This window comes from Sorex fumeus, unplaced genomic scaffold, assembly GCF_029834395.1.
Source record: "Sorex fumeus unplaced genomic scaffold, SorFum_2.1 ptg000039l, whole genome shotgun sequence".
Lineage (NCBI taxonomy): Eukaryota > Metazoa > Chordata > Mammalia > Eulipotyphla > Soricidae > Sorex > Sorex fumeus.
Window position 1 is genome coordinate 11,040,889 of NW_026606096.1, and position 18,040 is coordinate 11,058,928.

The 18,040-nt window shown below is 40.5% G+C and overlaps 1 protein-coding gene and 1 non-coding gene across 2 annotated transcripts in view; one reads left to right on the forward strand and one right to left on the reverse strand.

Annotated features, from left to right (window-relative positions):
- PPP2R2A (protein phosphatase 2 regulatory subunit Balpha) overlaps positions 1 to 18,040 on the forward strand; it is an 83,453-nt gene that overhangs the window by 39,049 nt on the left and 26,364 nt on the right. Inside the window, exon 3 of the mRNA XM_056119006.1 lies at positions 16,540 to 16,637. Coding sequence (XP_055974981.1) covers positions 16,540 to 16,637 — 98 coding nt within the window. The remainder of the gene's footprint in view (positions 1 to 16,539; positions 16,638 to 18,040) is intronic.
- Positions 3,149 to 3,281, reverse strand: LOC130028447 (small nucleolar RNA SNORA68). The gene has a single exon (XR_008793183.1). It is a non-coding gene; the product is annotated as a small nucleolar RNA SNORA68 (small nucleolar RNA).

An 18,040-nucleotide genomic window follows, 5' to 3' on the forward strand; every position in this document is an offset into this window, starting at 1 on the left:
CTACCCACTGTGCTGTCGCTCCAGCCCTCTCAAATAAAATTTTAATTTTATTTATGACATAACTACTGCTGTGTCTGGCATATGGAATATGTCACGGGGAGCTTGCGACTTTTTAAATCTTTCTTTTAAAATTCTTTTTTTTTTGTGGACAAAACCACAACTGCTGATACAGTTAAAGAGTTTGCCAACTTTTTATATTCCGTGAAATAGACAAAGCCTACAAATATGAATTTTAGTAAGAATGAAGAGAAATTTGAGAATTTAAATGGGAAAATATGAATGTAAGAGTATAAAGTGATTTATCTTGAAAAAGGAAATATGGCAATATTGCTTATATAAAAGTATTATTATAGATACCTAAGTGTTTGCATTAATAAGTAAAAGATTTAAATAAAAATCTCACTGTTAAAGTACTTGTCAGACTTAGACAGTCCATATAAATGAGATTCATTATTGAAAGAGTATGAAATCTCTTTGTAAGCTCAGAGTAAGCAGACCTTTTTTTTTTGGGTCACACCTGGCGATGCCCAGGAGTTACTCCTGGCAGTGCTCAGGGGACCATATGGGATGCTGGGAATTGAACCCGGGTCGGCCGCGTGCAAGGCAAAGGCCCTACCCGCTGTGCTATTTCTCCAGCCCCAAGCAGACCTTTCTTAATCTAGTGGAGAGCACTCAGATGCACCTTCATTGAGTGCCATAATCAGCATCACCTGCTGGAAACGTTGTCGTGTTCTTTAAAGAAGCTCTGTTAACGCTTCTTGCAAAACTGGTTTCAAGGCTGCGAATTCCCCAAGTTGTTGTCTATGACTCTATCATTTTTCAAATCTGAATGGTAATCTAGCTGGATAGAGTAATCTTGGTGAGGTGTTCATGTCACTGAGTTTTTGTGTGATATGCTTCCACACTTTTCTGGTTTGTAGAGTCTCATTTGTGAGATCTGCTGTAAATCTTTTGGGCTTTCCTTTGTAAGTATTTTTTCTTTTTTAAATTCTTGCTGCTTTCAATACTGTGTCTATCTTTGGCATTTGTTATTTTGAGTACAATGTGTCTTGGAGTTTTCTTAGTTGGGTATATTTCCATGGATTTGTCCTCCTGGATCTTGGAGCTTGTATTCCTTAACTCTGGGAAATGTTCTTTTTTGTTGTTGTTATTGTTTTTGTTTTTTCTTCTTTTTAGACCACTCCTGGCTGTGCTCAGGGTACCATATGGGATGGGATGCTGGGAATCAACCAGGTGGGCTGCGTGCAAGGCAAATGCCCTACTCGCTGAATTATTTCTCCAGCCCCTCTGGGAAATTTTTATCAATGATTTCTTTACTGTTTCTTCATCACAGTTGCCTTCCTGTTCTTTTCTTTTTAAAGTTAGTAACATTTATTATCTACTGTATGAAAGGTGATTTTTCCATTTTTTAAAGCATATAGCTGTTTTAAAATTTTTTATTAGTGAAACACCATGAAGTACAGTTGTAGACTTTGCAAACTTTCGTGCTTGGGTTTCAGTTATACAGTGATCGAGTATCCATCCCTCCACCAGTGCCCATTCTCCACCACCACTGATTCCAGTATCCCTCCTACCCTGCCTCTGTGGCAGGACATTCCCTTTTGTTCTCTCTCTCCTTTTGGGTGCTCTGGTTTGCAAAAGTGCCTTCCTGTTCTTGAGGGACTCCAGTAATCTTATATTCTTCTTGAACTCTTCTCATGTTCTCCTGTATGCTGTTCATTTCTTTACAGACTTATTTTCCACCTCCTGTTGTTTCCTAGCAGTTTCTTCATCTTAGAGCTTTTGCTCTTTTGCTGGTATTGTGCTGTTCAGAGCTTCTATTAAGGTTTTATTTTTTAATCATAACATGCTCTTTGTTTTCACATTTCTTATGCTAGTTTTCCCATTTCTGCTCTTATATTTTCTTAAGCATTGCTGATTATTTGTGCCATCATTTCTTTGAGTTCATTAAACATCTTAATCATGGTGACTCTAAAGTCATTGTCTGAGGATTTACTGAGCTGTTTTGTGTTTTTGTGCCTTTGGTCATATTATTTTTGCTCAGTGAACATGGTGGGTTTCTACATGTTTTCACTGTTGGTTTTCTAGTGTTCTTTGCTGGGGCTGAGTCAGTCTTTGCAGCTAGACCCTGTGGAAGATGCTGAAGGATAGGCTGGGGTTGCTCTCTTACTTCTCTGCCCGACTTTACTGAATGACACAGAGTAGAACTGTGAGTAGCGTGCAGTTTGCTAAGTAGATGTGTGCCGGGCTGAGCACTGCAGGAGCCATGCTGTGAGCCCATTAATACGGCGCAGGGTGTGTGGAGGCTGGAATGGAGGGGCTCTGCCTCCCTTTCCGGAGTACCCCCAGTGATGGCAGCCTTCGACAGCCTCACTGGGATGGTGAGCAGCAGGCAGAAGTTCAGGAACTGTGTTGTGGGCCCACTGCCGGGAGCAGGTGTAGTGTCTAGTTCTTAGAATGTTATTTTTTGTTTTGTTTTTGGGCTATACCTGGTGGTGTTCAGGGCTTACTCCTGGTCTGTGATCAAGAATTACTCCCAGCAGTGCTCAGGGGACCATATGAGAGGCCAGGGATTGGACTTGGGTTTTCTGCATGCAAGGCAAGTGCCCGACCCACTGTACTGTTGCTCCAGCTCCTAGGTTTTTTTTTTTTTTTTTTTTGGGTCACACCTGGCGATGCACGGGGGTTACTCCTGGCTCTGCACTCAGGAGTTACTCCTGGCGGTGCTCAGGGGACCATATGGGATGCTGGGAATCGAACCGGGTCTGCCGTGTGCAAGGCAGACGCCCTACCCGCTGTGCTATCTCTCCAGCCCCGCTCCTAGTTTTTTTTTAAAGTTTTTTATTTTATGTTTTTGATTGCCAAGGAGTTTATTTGGGCTCCTGTGGCTCAGAGAAGGTGTTGCTCCTCTTGGTGGTGAAGCAGGGCTTGTGCTGACACCTTAGGACCTGGTGGTGCAGTGGGAACTTGATCTTGGAGTCGTGGAACAGCTTGACTGTGGGCCAGCAGCACCTGCTGGCCAGGATCTCCTCCTTCATGATCTGGGTGGGGTGGGCGCGGTGCTGGGCATCCATGTCACTGTCTGCCGGGACAGTCAGGGCTGACGGGGCACCCTTGGCCCTGCAGACTGCTCCCTCTACCACATCAGTGGTGTAGAACCTCTAAATATGCTCTGTGGGGGCACAGCTCAGTCCCCCAAAGGTGACTAGATTCGCTTGCTTGTCAGCACCACTGTTTAAGCTTCCGCTATGAGGAGGGGCAGCTTTGGGCTTGGATACTCCCACTCTTAGCTCTTGAACTCTTCGTGAGCCGTGACCTGAGCTTGAGAAAACTGAGTTTTCAAAAGTCAAAGATACTGGGGCCAGAGGATAGTGTAGTACCTTGCACATGGTCAGCCAGTGTTCGATCCCCAGCACCACGTATGGTCTCCTGAGCCATAGACAGGAGTAAGCCCTGAGCACCACTGGTTGTGAAAATAACCGCGCCCCCCTCAAAAAAAAAAGTCTTTAGTTGTTTCCTCAGAGTCCTGTAGACAAGTGAAGATTACACAGTCTGACCTTTCATTGTGTCTGGATTCTTAGAGATGTGTCTCCCAGGATGTTACCGTGTGCTGAAATAACCCCCCAGTCTTTTTTAGCTGAGTGCTTGAGCCTAACTCAGTAGTTTCCTGGGCAGACATGAGCCAATTCTATGTAAACTATAGAAATATATACTCGAGTTGCAGTGACACATAGCAGGTAGATCGCTGCCCCACTGCATTGAAAGCAGTGAGTATCCAAGGGGGAACACATGTCTTCGGTGCCTACTATCACCCTTTTCCCCCCACCCCTCGTGGGAAAGGGTGAGGTCAGGAGTCTCAGGACTGGGGCAAGAGAGGAAGAAAAAGAACTAGGAGCCGGAGGAGCAACAGCTTCCTAAATTGATGACACATTTAACTGGTTCTTCAAGGTGCTGTAATAAAATACTCTTGAATCTTGAACATTAAGCACATTTGTGGGTGGAGTATACTGGCCTGTGGGGAAAATGAGACTTCGAGCTCCCTCTAGAGGCCAACTGGTGATAAAAATGTATCTTATAATAGGTCTCGGGGGGAAAATAAATGTATTTTAAAAAATTTTAAGTTCTTCACCCTCTCACCCTCAATTTTTATTGGGGTACCATGGTTTATAGTCCTGATAATGATAATTTCAGACACGCATAGTTTCATCAAACTGATTCACCACCAGTGTCCCAAGGACCCCTTCACAACCTTACCCTTTATCTCAAAGTAGCATTTTACGGATGCATTATCCAGAAGATATTTTTTATTTTGGGAATTGATTAGTTACTTTTGAGAATAAGTCTGGATTATTCTTATTCTAATTAGTTTATGTGGGGTCAACCCTAAAGTTTAGTGTTCGCCATCTAGACTGTTTTGAAAATGGGTCTGTGACCAAACAAACTGTCAGAACAAAAATCCCACTTCTTAATGGGGCTATTAAATGTTGAAAACAGGAATTAATTCCCGTGGTTTTTATACATTGGCAACTTTTGACAGTAAGTCCTTGCTCTCTTTTAGAGGGGCCATACCCAGCAGTGAGTAGTGGTGGATGCAGTGGGCTTGCTGGCTTACTGTTCTGCATGTCTGGGGGGAGGCCGGTTCATGCTGGAAATCAGATCCAGCTTTGCACATGCAGTCGTGCGCCCTCCCGTGAGCCATATCCCAAGCCTCCAAACAGTTCCCGCCCCTGCCCCTAAGGTAGGTTTGGGGTGGTGCTGGGGTGGGTTCAAAAGCTCAAATAGAACAGACTCCTAATTTTATTTATTTTTAATAGTTTTTTTTTTTTGGCTTTTTTGGGTCACACCCAGCAGTGCACAGGGGTTACTCCTGGCTCATGCACTCAGGAATTACTCCTGGCAGTGCTCAGAGGACCATATGGGATGCTGGGAATCGAACATGAGTTGGGTTGGCTGCGTGCAAGGCAAACGCCCTACCCGCTGTGCTATCGCTCCAGCCCCAGACTCCTAATTTTAAAAGAAACAAAGCTGTACAGGATACTGTGTTCTTGTGGTAGCACTTTTCCAGTGTGTGAAAAAAGGGTCACGTGTAGTAAATTTAAAAGCCCAAGTCAAGTCACAGGCTGTGTTAAAACTTTAGAGGACAAATACATAGTATTGTTTGTTTACTTTTAGGACCTCAGCTGACTAAATGAGAAATTTGTTCCAGGGTAAAAATCTTGGTCATATTTGAATATTCCAATGATGAGAGTTACTTATGGTGCCAGTAGTTAGTTCTTTTGTTCTCATTTATATTTTTGAGAACTCAAAAAAAGGTTGAAAGATTTTCTTTATGTTTTTAAACTTAGGATGTAACTCTAGAGTTATATCCATATTGATAATACTAAGAATATATAAAAGTCACACAGTTTTTAGAAAGTTAAAAGAGGCATGGAAGAAACGGATCTAAGAACTAACCCGAATGAATTGTTTAATACTAGTTTATAACCTAAAGTATGAGTTACGAGCTCATACTGACAAAATTAAATAAATTAGTGGGGAAAAGAGGGAAATTTCCTCTATGAAAGAATTCCAAATGACCTATGTAGGTTATCCCAGAAGGGTGGACTTTAACACCTCTCCTTTCTGGTAGGGGGTGGGGAGTGGGGTCTGTGATCCTTAACTCATATTGACTCCTTTCTAAGAATGGCATTCAGCTGGTGTTTTGCCAGTCCTCATAATTTGTATTGTGGTTATGACTGAAATACCTGATGACCCAAAACTGAAGGAACGTATTCTCAACTATCTAGCCAGTATTTTCCAAAATTGTCAGTGTCATTCAAAACTAGAGAAGTCTGGGGCCCAAGCCAGGGTGCAGCGGGTAGGTCACTTGCCTTGCATGTGGCTTGCCCAGCATCCCATATGGTCCCCTGAGCCCAGCAGGAGTGGTCCCTGAGTGCAGAACCAGGAGTGAGCCCTAAGTATCGCCAGGTGTGGCCCTAAAACACACAACACACAAAAACAAATTTTAGAAAGGCGAGAAATCTGAGAAACTATTACAGATCCGAAGAAGCTAGAGACGTCTCACAGTGTAGGTCCAGGATGAATCCTGAAACCAAGAAATAGGACACTAGGGAAAAACAATGGTGAAATCTAAGTCAAGTGTATAATTAATAAAATATTTCTTTCCTCTTGCAAGCCAGCGGGGAGAGATTGGGCCAAACCTGGCAGTGCTCGTGGGCCATTTCCAGCCCTGCTGTGTCCCGGAGGTGCTGCTGTGATCTGGCTGTGCTGGGGCTCAAGCCAGGCCTGGCCACCACACCCGTATTTCCTGTCAGAGCTCCAGCCGAGAAAATATTTCAGTGTTGGTTACTGAGTTCTTAGAAATATTCTATAGTAATGGAAAATGTATACAATAGGGGAGATACTAGGTGAGAGAGGATGAGTTTTATTTTTCTTGTCAACTTCTACTTTCTCCCTCACCTAGATAATGTTGAGTTCAAGTGTCTGAATACATGTGGTACATGCTCTGGGAAAGATATATCCTCTGAGGAGAGAGGTCATCGATACTCGGGTTTCTCTGCAAGTGAGAAATTCCAAGTATATAAAGATTCATTGACTTACCCTTGGTCAGATTGTTAATCATAGAACTGTGAATGACATCTTCTCTGGTCCTGTTGCCCTTGGCCTGGAAGTCAGAGTCGGCCAGCGATTGTAGGGAAAGAGCCAAAACTTAAAAAAAAAAATGCTAAGCGGGTTCATTTGCTGCTCCGGCACATGCTGCCCACATCTCTCCTCCTGTGATGTGTACTCTCGGCTCTCCGTCCCCTAAATCATATCTAAATAAAATAAATAAAAGCTGTATTTATCTCCCTCCATCCCCCAATAACATGCTAGGCAGGTGAGACAGGAGCAGGTGTTACTAAAGTCACTCCTTTACTGGGCAGTTAGTTTGTGTTTCTCTCCATCTCACTACTTCAGTAACAGGGTCCTGCTTTGTAGGGCATAGAACTAAAGTGTAAGGTAGAATTTTGGCAACAGTTTCTATTTTTGCTGTTGATTATTGACTGAGAGTTTATTATATTTTTATGTTGCTAGAATACAAAAAGTGTGAGTCATCAGTAGTACATACTGATGTCAACATGTTAAGGTTCTTTTCTGGAGGAGCCTTAGTTTTTAGTGCTTAGAGGTTGGCTATCCTGATTCTCCGCTTGGAGATTGCTTCTGGTGACCTGATGCTCGGGACCGCGCTGTGTCTCATTCAGGCCCAGACCTGCATGCACAGCTAGCCCACTGCCAGCAGAAGAAGCTTTCCATGCTCTGCTTTGTTCATTTTCTTCTTTGTTTCCGTCTTGCTAGTTTGTCTTGGTTATGGTTAGTTTTCTCCTTCTTCATACTTACAGTGATTTTAGAATGGGTATGTCAGTTTACCTTGATGAATGTTGAATTTTGTTCTAGCAGATAGTTAAATTCCTTGATCCTTTAACAGTCTGCTTTTACGCTTTGTTAGGACAAATTAGTCTTAGTGCTGATTCGCTGCCATTTATGATAGTGGTCAAAGGACTCTTGTTACATTAAGAGTTAGGAGATTCTCTGTGATAAAAGTAGAGAGAGAGTAATATGGAAATCATCTGCCCCACAGGTAGGGGGAGGGTGTGGGATGGGATTTTTGGTGATGGAGAATGGGCACTGGTGAAGGTATGGGTGTTTCATTGTATGACCGAGACTTAGACCCGAAAGCTTTGTAACTGCTCTCACGGTGATTCAATAAATAAAATTATATATATAAAAAAAGAGTTAGGAGATTCTGAACTCATCTATGGGAGCTCTAAACTTTCTGGTGACACTTTTTTGGGCTTTGTGCTGAGGTCTGTATTTCACCCAAGGTTCTAAGTGATGGCTTGTGTAAATTCTTTCCTCTGGGTGTTCTGCCCACACATTCACACATTCTAGCTGCTTTGGTTTTCTGTAGACCCCCAGTTCTGTCTCCATGTTTCAGTCAGATTCTTGAACTCTCACCGCTTGGATCCTTTCACAGCACTTCCTGGGTAGTAAGTTTGACAAATACAGGACTTTGTCATACTCATTGCTTGAAAACCTTTGTTTTATATTATTGTTCTATTTTTTAAGTCATTCATAGTAAGAGTATAAATTAAGATTATTTTTATTCTCTCTTGGCTAGAAACAGATACTAACTACAGTTCTAAAATTGGGCTCTTTGGGAGACAGAGCACACAGTGGGCTGGTTCACGTACTTTGCTTGCAGGTTCAATCCCTGGGACATTTGGTTCCCTAAGCACTTCCAGGTATGGCTCAGAGACACCCCCCCCCCAAAATTTTTTTTTTGCTTTATTTTTTTGAACGAAGGACTGCTTGGTTATTGTGCCTTTTGTTTTAAATAATTTTTATTGGGGTACTGGACTTTACAATACTGTTAATCATAGTTTCCGTGGACACACCTACCACCAGAGTGCCCCTTCCCCTCCTACCAGTGTCCAAGGACCTCTCCCACCCTTGGCTCCCCTCCCCATATAATCTTGGTTCTCTGGACAGAATCTTCAGTTCTCATGACCTGCCATTTGTTGTTCCCTTGTTTTTTCCTTTTGATCTCATATTTGCGATAGATCTTTCTTTTTTGTTGTGGAGGGTGAATGGAGCTAAGCTGGAATTTCACAAAATTTTAAATGCTAAATTGAGAAAGTAAAAATTTATTTTTCCCAAAAACTTAACTTTTTTTTGGTATGTGGGGGGTTGTCACACTTGGTGATGCTCTGGGACTGGGACTACTCCTGCCTCTGCACTCAGGAATTACTCAGGACCATATGGGATACGAGATATGGAACCCGGGTCAGCCGAGTGTCAGGCAGCATTCTACCCACTGTGCTCTCTCCAGCCCGAAACTTACTCTTTATACAAGTATTTGGATTTCTAAATTATATTATGAATAATTTTTTGTTAATGTTTTAAGGTTTATATGAAATAGATAATACCTACAAGTGTAAAATTTAGTAAGAGTTAAGAGAGTTAGGAAAATTTAAGGGAAACAGTACGTTCTGTCAGGGACTCTAATGAATTCTTATTGTTCCTCTTGAACTCAACCTACCGTTATCTGGTTTGCTGTACATTTCTTTCAGACTTTTCTACCTTGTGATTTTCTAGAGGTTTCCTCCATTTCATTTTGGAGTGTCTTACCCTTAGCTGCTGCTTGGACCTTCTGTTGAGTTGTTGGTTTAATCCCCGCCGCACCCACACACAGACACCCCCTGCATTTCTGCTTTCCAGTGCTTTGTTGACTCCTTGTGCCATCTTTCCTTAAAGCGTTCATTAAACACAAAGGGGTCACTAAAGTCATGTCTGAGAATTTTCTGAGCTGGTTGGTGCTGAATGTCTGTGTTAGTGTTTTCGTTATTGAATGTGGTGGGCTTCTGTGAGCCTTCCCCACTGGGAAGACTGTGTTCCTGTTGTGCTAAGGGAGAATCTTTGTAATTAGCCCACTCCTGTTCTTTTCGCCATACTTGGCTGTGCCGTGGCTCTCAGCTTAGGGATCACTCTCAGTGCTCAGGGGACCGTATGCGGTATTGAGACTTGAACTGGGACAGCAGGGTACAATACAAGTGAAGTGCCTTACCTGTTCTACTCTCTGTCCAATCCCTATACTTTTTAAGTTTATTTTGGCCAAACATGGCAGTGCTCAGGGACCATTCCCTGAAGAGTGCTCAGTGCTAGAGGATCATGCAGTGCCAGAAATCAAACCCAGGCTGTCTGCATACTTCAGCCCATTGAGTTATCTCTGACCCCTACTGTACATTTGTATTGGGTACTTTGAGGAAGTTTACCTTAGTTTATGCTTTTACATTCTTGGTTAAATTTTTGTTTTTACTGAAATGCAACTAAAAGAAGGGGCCGTGATTAAATGGTGATTTTGTAAGAAATCAGTATTTGTTATAAGGATAAGATTCAGTATAGCTAGTATGTAAGTTCATTTAACTTGAGGTTTAAAAGTTTCATTACATAGCTAGAATACCACACTGGCAACTTCTCTTATAGTAAACACTTACTAACAATCTTTGGACCAGAGTAGTTCCTTTTGAGATATTTAGAATGCAGAATCTGTTTTTCCCCTTTCATTAAAAAAAAAAAAAAGAAGTAACACTGCATTATGACAGTATATATGCTTCAGGTGTGCCTTATTAAAACCCAGCACATATGTCACTGTGGTTTTGACTGGCCTCCCTCCATTGTAACCCTTGAAACAGTGGTTACAGAGAAGACTTAGTAAAATCATAATGATCTTAATATTTATGCTGTTTTATATCCTACAAAACAGGCCTATCTGAAGTTTTAGAGGTGTTTCTTTTTTTTTTAAAAACATCATTAAAATAGGTTGGGCAAAGTAACATTGTTATAATAATGTTAATGCATTTGGTACACAGTTTCTTTATTTCACTAAGAGCTTCAAATGTGAAGTGTTTCCTTATTGCAGCTGGTTTTGCTGGGTTGGGGATTCACACCCAGCTGTGCTCAGGGAGCACTCCTAGTGGGCTGGGTGACTTGGATGGGAGGCCTGAAGCCAAGTGCCCTACTTGCTCCACTCTCCAGCTCTATTACTGCAGCAATTTTTTATGGGTTTCAGCCTCAAACATCTACTTGTTATTAGGCTTTAAAGCCTAAATGGTATTAAGACAGGTTTGTTACCTGCTGCTGGCCCCTGTTAACTGTCTCAAGTGAAACTCTAGATCAGTGTTTCCCTACAGAGTGATACTACCCCTTGAGGGACACTGGGAAGATCCAGGGGGTGGTTAGTAACCTGAGGTTACAGTTGGGTAGTGACTGGCATTTTTTTTTTTTTCTGAAATGGAGACAGTAAATTTGGAAATCTCTGACTAGATGGTTAAAAATATGCAAGCAGTTCCTCATGATTGACTTATTTTTATTTAATTAATTTATTTATTTTGCTTTTTGGGTCACACCGGGCAATGCACAGGGTTTACTCCTGGCTCTGCACTCAGGAATTACTCCTGGCAGTGCTGGGGGGACCATACGGGATGCTGGGAATCGAACCCGTGTCGGCCACATGCAAGGCAAACACCTACCTGCTGTACTGTTGCTCCAGCCCCTATTTTTACTTTTTAAAAGAGAAAACAGTAAAGAGTTAATCTTTATTTCTTAGTAATCTTTATTTGGGTGCCCTGGTCTGTGCACCAATAAGGACTCAGCCCATTGAGCTATCTGTGTCGCCCAAGAGTTCACTTTTATTTTGCCTTTCCTTCTTTTTAACACTTTATGAAATACTTTGTTCATTAGTGTTCATTTGATATGGTTACATTTTTACTTTCATCTAAGCCTCCTAAGTGGTAGAGTTTAGAATGTGGGTCATATAGCACTCTATTTCTGGTGGCAAGTATGTATAGTTTTATTGCAGGGACAATCAGTAATCTTTATATGATCATTAGTATAGCATACAGTCTAGTGTACATTGACATCACATATTTTCTCGAAGATGGACATTTCGGTGATGGAAAAAGGCAATCCAAAATTTTGTTCAATAACTGTAGTGATGGTAGAGCCAGTAGGATGTTTACATGCAGGGGATCCAGGTTCAGTCTCCTGGTATTATCCCCTGTGCCCTGACAGGAGTAAATCCTGAGCACTGCAAAGTGTGGCCCCCAAAATAAAACAAAGATTTTTGTTCATCATTCAATGATGTATGAAAACTTTTATGCAAGCCTGATTAATTTGAATTCTGGCTGTGACATATAGTAGTGTGAGATAAGCAAGGACTTAATCTGTTAGTGTTTCCATTTGCTTTTCTATAGATTAATAATATATCAGTGGTATTTTAAGAATTAAATGAGAGTCTGTAAATATTTAACACTATTAAATATTTAAATGGTACATTGTTGTACAAATATACACTGTGTACTTTGGCTTTAGTTTAATAACATCCATATGAAATTATTTGACTTCCCCCTCTTTCTTCCCTTTTCTGGGCAGGAGACTTGGGGTTTTGTTGGGGGGGGGGGGGCTTTTGGCGATGTGCAGATCTTACTCCTGATTGCTCAGGAATCACTCTTGGTCGGGCCTGTTGGGGTGGTAGGAATTGAATCCAGGTCAGCAGTGTGGCAGTCCTCAAGCACCTTGCCTGCTGAACTCTTTCTCCAGCCCCTGATTTGATTTTTTTTTAATTTCAAAAGATGATTTGGTTTTTCGGCCACCAACCAGGGCTTACTCCTGCCTCTCTGTCGACCAATTACTTCTGGTGGAGTTTGGGGTGCCATATGAGGTCCCAGGGATTGAATCCAGATGTCCATGTACAGGCAAGTGCCCTACCTGCTGTACTGTCTCTCTAGCCTCTGACTGAGGTGGTTTTTTTTTTTTTTTTTGTAAATAATTTCATTAAAAGAGGAGAGAGAAAAGTTACTATGTTGAGACAGTACAAATCTCTCTAGAGGAAATAGAGAGCTTCTAGTGTAGAAAAAGAAGAAAAAGAATTCCACACCTGTTGTGTCTGATTCCAGAGTGGAATGCACCCTTTAAAAATGTTTATATCCAGTTATATTAATATACTAGAGCAATTATTGACCGTATTCTTTAAAGATTAGGATATAAACATTTTGGTCTCTTTCAGTTATTCAACCCGCTATTATCAATTGAAAGCAGCTATAGACAATTTAGTATAAATAAATTGCTGTGGCTAGGTTTCAGTAAAGTAATATTTATGGCTGGGGAGTAACTCAGAGAGTTGGAGCACATATATTTCTTAATTATTGGATGTTTGAAATAAGGTCTTAAGTATTTAATGCAGACACAACCATATTTGTATTAACTAAGCTTCTTTTTTTCAAGTGACTTACTTGGGTCAGAGTACTAAAATGAAATTGTAGAAATCAATATGTATCCACACAAAGACCTTCTCAGAATGCAAGAGCTGAAGTAGAGAATGTCAGCTACTAATAGTGAGCTGATTACTTTTTTGTGGATTCTTTTGGGCCACTGGATATGCTGAGGGGTCACTTCATCTCTGAGCTTGGGAGATCATGCTAGAATCTAACTTGGTCCTTGTGCATACACTCAACCTTTGATCACACTCAGCCCCATAATTTTGTTACTTAATATGTGTATTTTTCCCTTGTCTGATTTTGTGGTGAAAGTTATATCTCTAAATTTTTTTATAGTATGATTTTGTCCAGTTATGCTTTGTAGGATATAAATAATAGAGAAGATGGGTAACTAGGAGGGAATGGTATATGTGTCTTAATAAAGTAAAAACAGACCAGTACTACTATTGTTGGTATTTCTACCACCACCACCCTTTCGATAGCACAGCGGGTAGGGCGTCTGCCTTGCACGCAGCCAACATGGCCGACCCGAGTTCGATTCCTCCGCCCCTCTCGGAGAGCCCGGCAAGCTACCGAGAGTATTCGATATGCCAGACACAGTAACAACAAAGTCTCCAATGGAGACGTTACTGGGCCCGCTCGAGCAAATCGATGATCAACGGGAGGGCCTTTACTTTACTTTACTTTACCACCCTTTAAAAAAAAAACCTGATTTTATTAGATATATTAGACCAATGGTTGGCAATGATTTTCTTCAAAAATTACTGTTAACTTTCAAAAGAAAGCACTTCCACTTTCAAAAGAAATCAGTTATTGTACTTTTTTTCCCTCATAAACGGGGATGTTAACAGTTTTTAAAAACAAAGGGTTTGATGAAATAGATTAAAATAAATTTTCTTCCCTGAAATTTTACTGTTTCTTGCTCTCTTATTTTTGGCTTATTTTTTATTTTGGTGCCACACCTGTCTGTGCTCTGGGCTTACTCTTGGCTCTCAGTTCAGGATCACTTCTGGTAGACTTTGTGCTAGGAGTCAAATGCAGGTCCATTGCCAATGCCTGCACCATCTCTCAGGCCCACCGTGCCCCTTCCCTCCTCTGAGCCATCTTTCAGCCTTCTATAGTTTTTGTGACCTGCCTTTATGTTGCATATATTTGCAGATTGATACACCTGAAATTGCTTTGCTGACTTAATACAGGTAGTAGGGTAGTTGACTAATCTGAAATTTGAGGACCTTCTTTGGTTAGCTATATTAGGATGTTCTTTTGTAAGATTAATCTGGAAGTTAAAATTACGAAGGGCATTTAAAAATTGTTTATTTTAAGGGGCCAGAGCAATAGAACAAGTTAGGGCATTTACCTCTCATATAGCCAACCCCGGTTCAGTACCCAGCATCCCTTATGGTCCAGGAGTAATTCCTAAATGCAGAGCCAGGAGTAGTAACTACCCCCACTCCCCCCACCCTAGCATTGTGGGTGTGGTCCATCCTCTTCCCTCCCCCATCCCCTTTATTTCTAGGGTATTTTTCTGTACAGAAGAGGACAGTGGTGGGTGTTGGGGTGGGGGTCCTTGGTTTTGTTGTTGTTTTATGAAAACAGGACCCAAGTGATGTGATAAACCTTGCTTGGAGCTCAGTACGCTGTGACTGGTCGTATCTTTTGTTTGTTCTGGGGCCCTATGCTGCATCCTGGGGGCTACTCGCCCTGAGCCTGTGCAAAGCCTGCACACTTTCCCTCTGAGCTGCCTTATACTGGCCCTAGTCCAGGATTCTAAAAACCCTTTATAGTACTTTAAGGAGTTAGGGGTTCTCAACAAATTTTTATCTGTTTATTTTTTACTCAGACAAAGTTCTGTTCTTTTTAAGCTTTGCTATAAGGTATTAGACATTTTAGACATTGTCTGTTATGGTATTCACAGTTAGAACTGTATTACTGTATTGGCAATATATGCAACTAATAACATGTTCTTTGTGTGAAGTTCTGAGGAAGGGCAGTATCTCAGACTTTCTGCTGTTGTTGTACTCTGTAGTATTGAAAACTGAAATACCATGTTCTTTCATGAACTTGTCTCCCTTGCCCCTCAGAATTCTTGTAAAGAAAACTCGCTTCTCTCTCTCTCTCTCTCTCTCTCTCTCTCTCTCTCTCTCTCTCTCTCACACACACACACACACACACACACACACGCATACACACACGTACTATAGAATCATTAGAATATTTTCTAGATGTAGGTTTCAAAATCTTGAATGAACTAGTATTTGGCCATTATTTGAATATAGCTTGTTATGGGTGCACTGTTTTTAGGTCCGACTTCCCTTTTGCAAATTACAGCATACTTAGAGAATGCCAGTGTTTGGGTAAACAAACAGGTTCCTGGAGGAGAAAGATATAGAGACTTGGTACCCAGGAATATCTAGGCAAGTAGAGTATCTCTTTTTGGCCCACCAGTATATGCCAGTTTCTACAGTGCAGTGGCAGATATGCCACAAAACTTGGGTTTAGTTTGCTAGTGGTACACAGATCTCGCTTCTGTGCTTTGTTTTGGGGCCACGCCTAGCACTGGCTGTTTAGGGCTTATTTCTGGCTCTGCACTCAGGGACGACTCCTAGCAGGCTCAGGGGCTGCCAGAGATAGAACCTTGGTCGGCTGCATGCAGGGCAAGCAGCTATTGGGCTTTAAAATAAAATATCTTTAACGTTTTTAAAAATACAGATGTTTTACTGTAATTTTTTTATCTTATTCTATGATTTCTATAACAGATCTTCATATAGGGTGCTTTTCACATATTATCCTTCCTAATCTTTGATGTATTTGAAGTTTGTGCTTCTAATCTTTATTATTTTGCTATAGAAGTCATTACAATGCAAGGCAAATAGTAGGATGACTTGTCAATACTTATGTCTGGCTTTATAGTCATTCAGTGTAGAAATGGTTCTCTACTTCTGTGTTATGTATATGCATAAGAGTAAAACATTACATTTTTTCTTTCTGATAATTTATGCTGGTAGACTGTCTGGTCTAATGTTTGTAACCTGGAAGCAGGCACAAGCAGTCAAAATTATGTGCATATTTTGGTGTGCATTTTTGTAGTATTCTTTTGGAAAATGAATAACATTTAGTATATTCTCAACAAGTTCAAAAGAGATGGAAGTGACATATACATTGGCCAGTGAAATTTAATCTCCAGTGTCATATAAAATTATTCATTTTATTCCATTGTTTGGTGTTTAGGGCCATATTCAGCACTGTGGCCCCACAGCTATACTGAGAAGTGGGCTTATGCAAGAGGCCAGGGGCGTGGCTCAAGTGTGGGCGTGAGGCCTTTCATTCTGTTTCTGCACCACTGGAGCCTCCCACCATGAATTACTGCAGAGTGATCATGGGACCCCGGGTATGACCCCTACAAACTCCAGTGCATCTAAGAGAGAAAAAGAGCACTATAAGTAGTGTTTTCAAATTGTTGATTTCTCTGTTCACAGATAGTGAAATATGAAGCCATTAATACTTATTGTTATGTTCCCATTTGTTTAAGTTGTTGACGGTGTCATATTGGCTTGTTCTGGGGGGGACTTTTTCAGCACCCCAAAATTTCATGAAATTTTAGGTTTATTTTGCTGCAATAGCAGACTGGTATATAAACTTGGATTATTTTGGGGAGATTATGCTAAGTTCTAGAACTGTAAATTGGGAAAGAACCTAATATCTTTTTCTTTCTTCAATTATACAGCAGATATAATTTCTACAGTAGAATTTAATCATTCTGGAGAATTACTAGCAACAGGAGATAAAGGTGGGAGAGTTGTCATCTTTCAACAGGAGCAGGAGGTAAGTGTTTTAAAATTTAATATCTAAATTTTAGTTCTTTGGAACTGAAACTTGTATTGCACTGGAAAATCTTATCAGGGAGTGTCTCTTTCTTTTTTTTTTTTTAAAGGAAGTATCTATTCATGGAAAAGAGTAACCAATGTGTAGATCTGGTTCTTCTAATTTTGTGTGTGTTCCTATGTGGGTTTTTTTGTGTTTTGTTTAATAACACTTCCATTATTTAAAAATAATGAGAAAAGGATGGGAAATAGTGAAATAATTTAACTGGATTTGAAGCTTGGTCTATTCCTCAATATTAGTAATACAAAAGTTCCTTTGACCTCTCAATGCTTAGTTTGTTTTAGGTAGTTGGGGGAAAGAGAGGCTAGTTTAAAGAAAACGTAACTTGATTACTTTGATGTCAGTTCATACTGTTACTGCAATTTCAGTATAAAGGTTTTAAGTGACAGTTACATTTATGTGCATGTGATGTTATTTATAAGTACTGGTACCTCTTTTAAAATGGTCTTGATTTAAATAGTGCTTCCTTGTTGAAGGAAGAAATTTCTAATTTCTCCAATTAAAGTGGGGTTTTGTTTTTATTTTGGATGCAGTTTAGGCACACTTCTGATTCTGGTTGGCAAGACTTCTCACTACGCTACGCTAAACAAAATTTGTCACACTGGATGGTCTCATACTTTTTCCTCCCACTTACCAGATCAAAGTTTAAGTTGTTGAGATGATCTGTTTTGAAACATTCTGCCCTTACCTGCAATATATTTTTAATAACTTAAAAGAGTAATACGGATAAATTTCAGGGTTTTACAAATAGATGTCAGAATCATAACACAAACTTAGGTTTTAAAGGATTGTGAAATTCCTTAAGTAAGCAAAGAATCTAGTAATAATACTACTACTTTGCACTTCTATAGCGCCTTTGACCTGAGGATCTCAAAGTGCTTTACAAACACTAATCCTCACAGCACCCCAGTGAGGTAGGTAATTTAATTTTAAAAGAAATCATTAAAAGTGTCTGATTAGAAGGTGCACAAACACTATGTGTCCTTTTTAATTTTTGGTTGGAAGAAAATATGAACATAAGACTCAAGCTTTTCTTGACAGACTGTTCTTGTGGGAAGGAGGGGGTGCAAAATCAGATTTTAGTTTTCAAGCAATGACCGTAAGAATCTTAAAAAAATATTTAGAGTTAAATCTTTTAGATCATTACTATTGCCTCTTTTTTACAAATGAGAAAATCTAGGCATTAAGTGATGACTTAGTGGCAGAACTAACATAGACCCCAAAACACGTCACCTTTTCAATGTTCTTTGCCTTTTCATGTTAGATAGATAACCAGCATTTATAATTTAGAGCCATTCGCCCTTGAATATATATTTTTTTGCTGAAAGTAATGATCCATCATG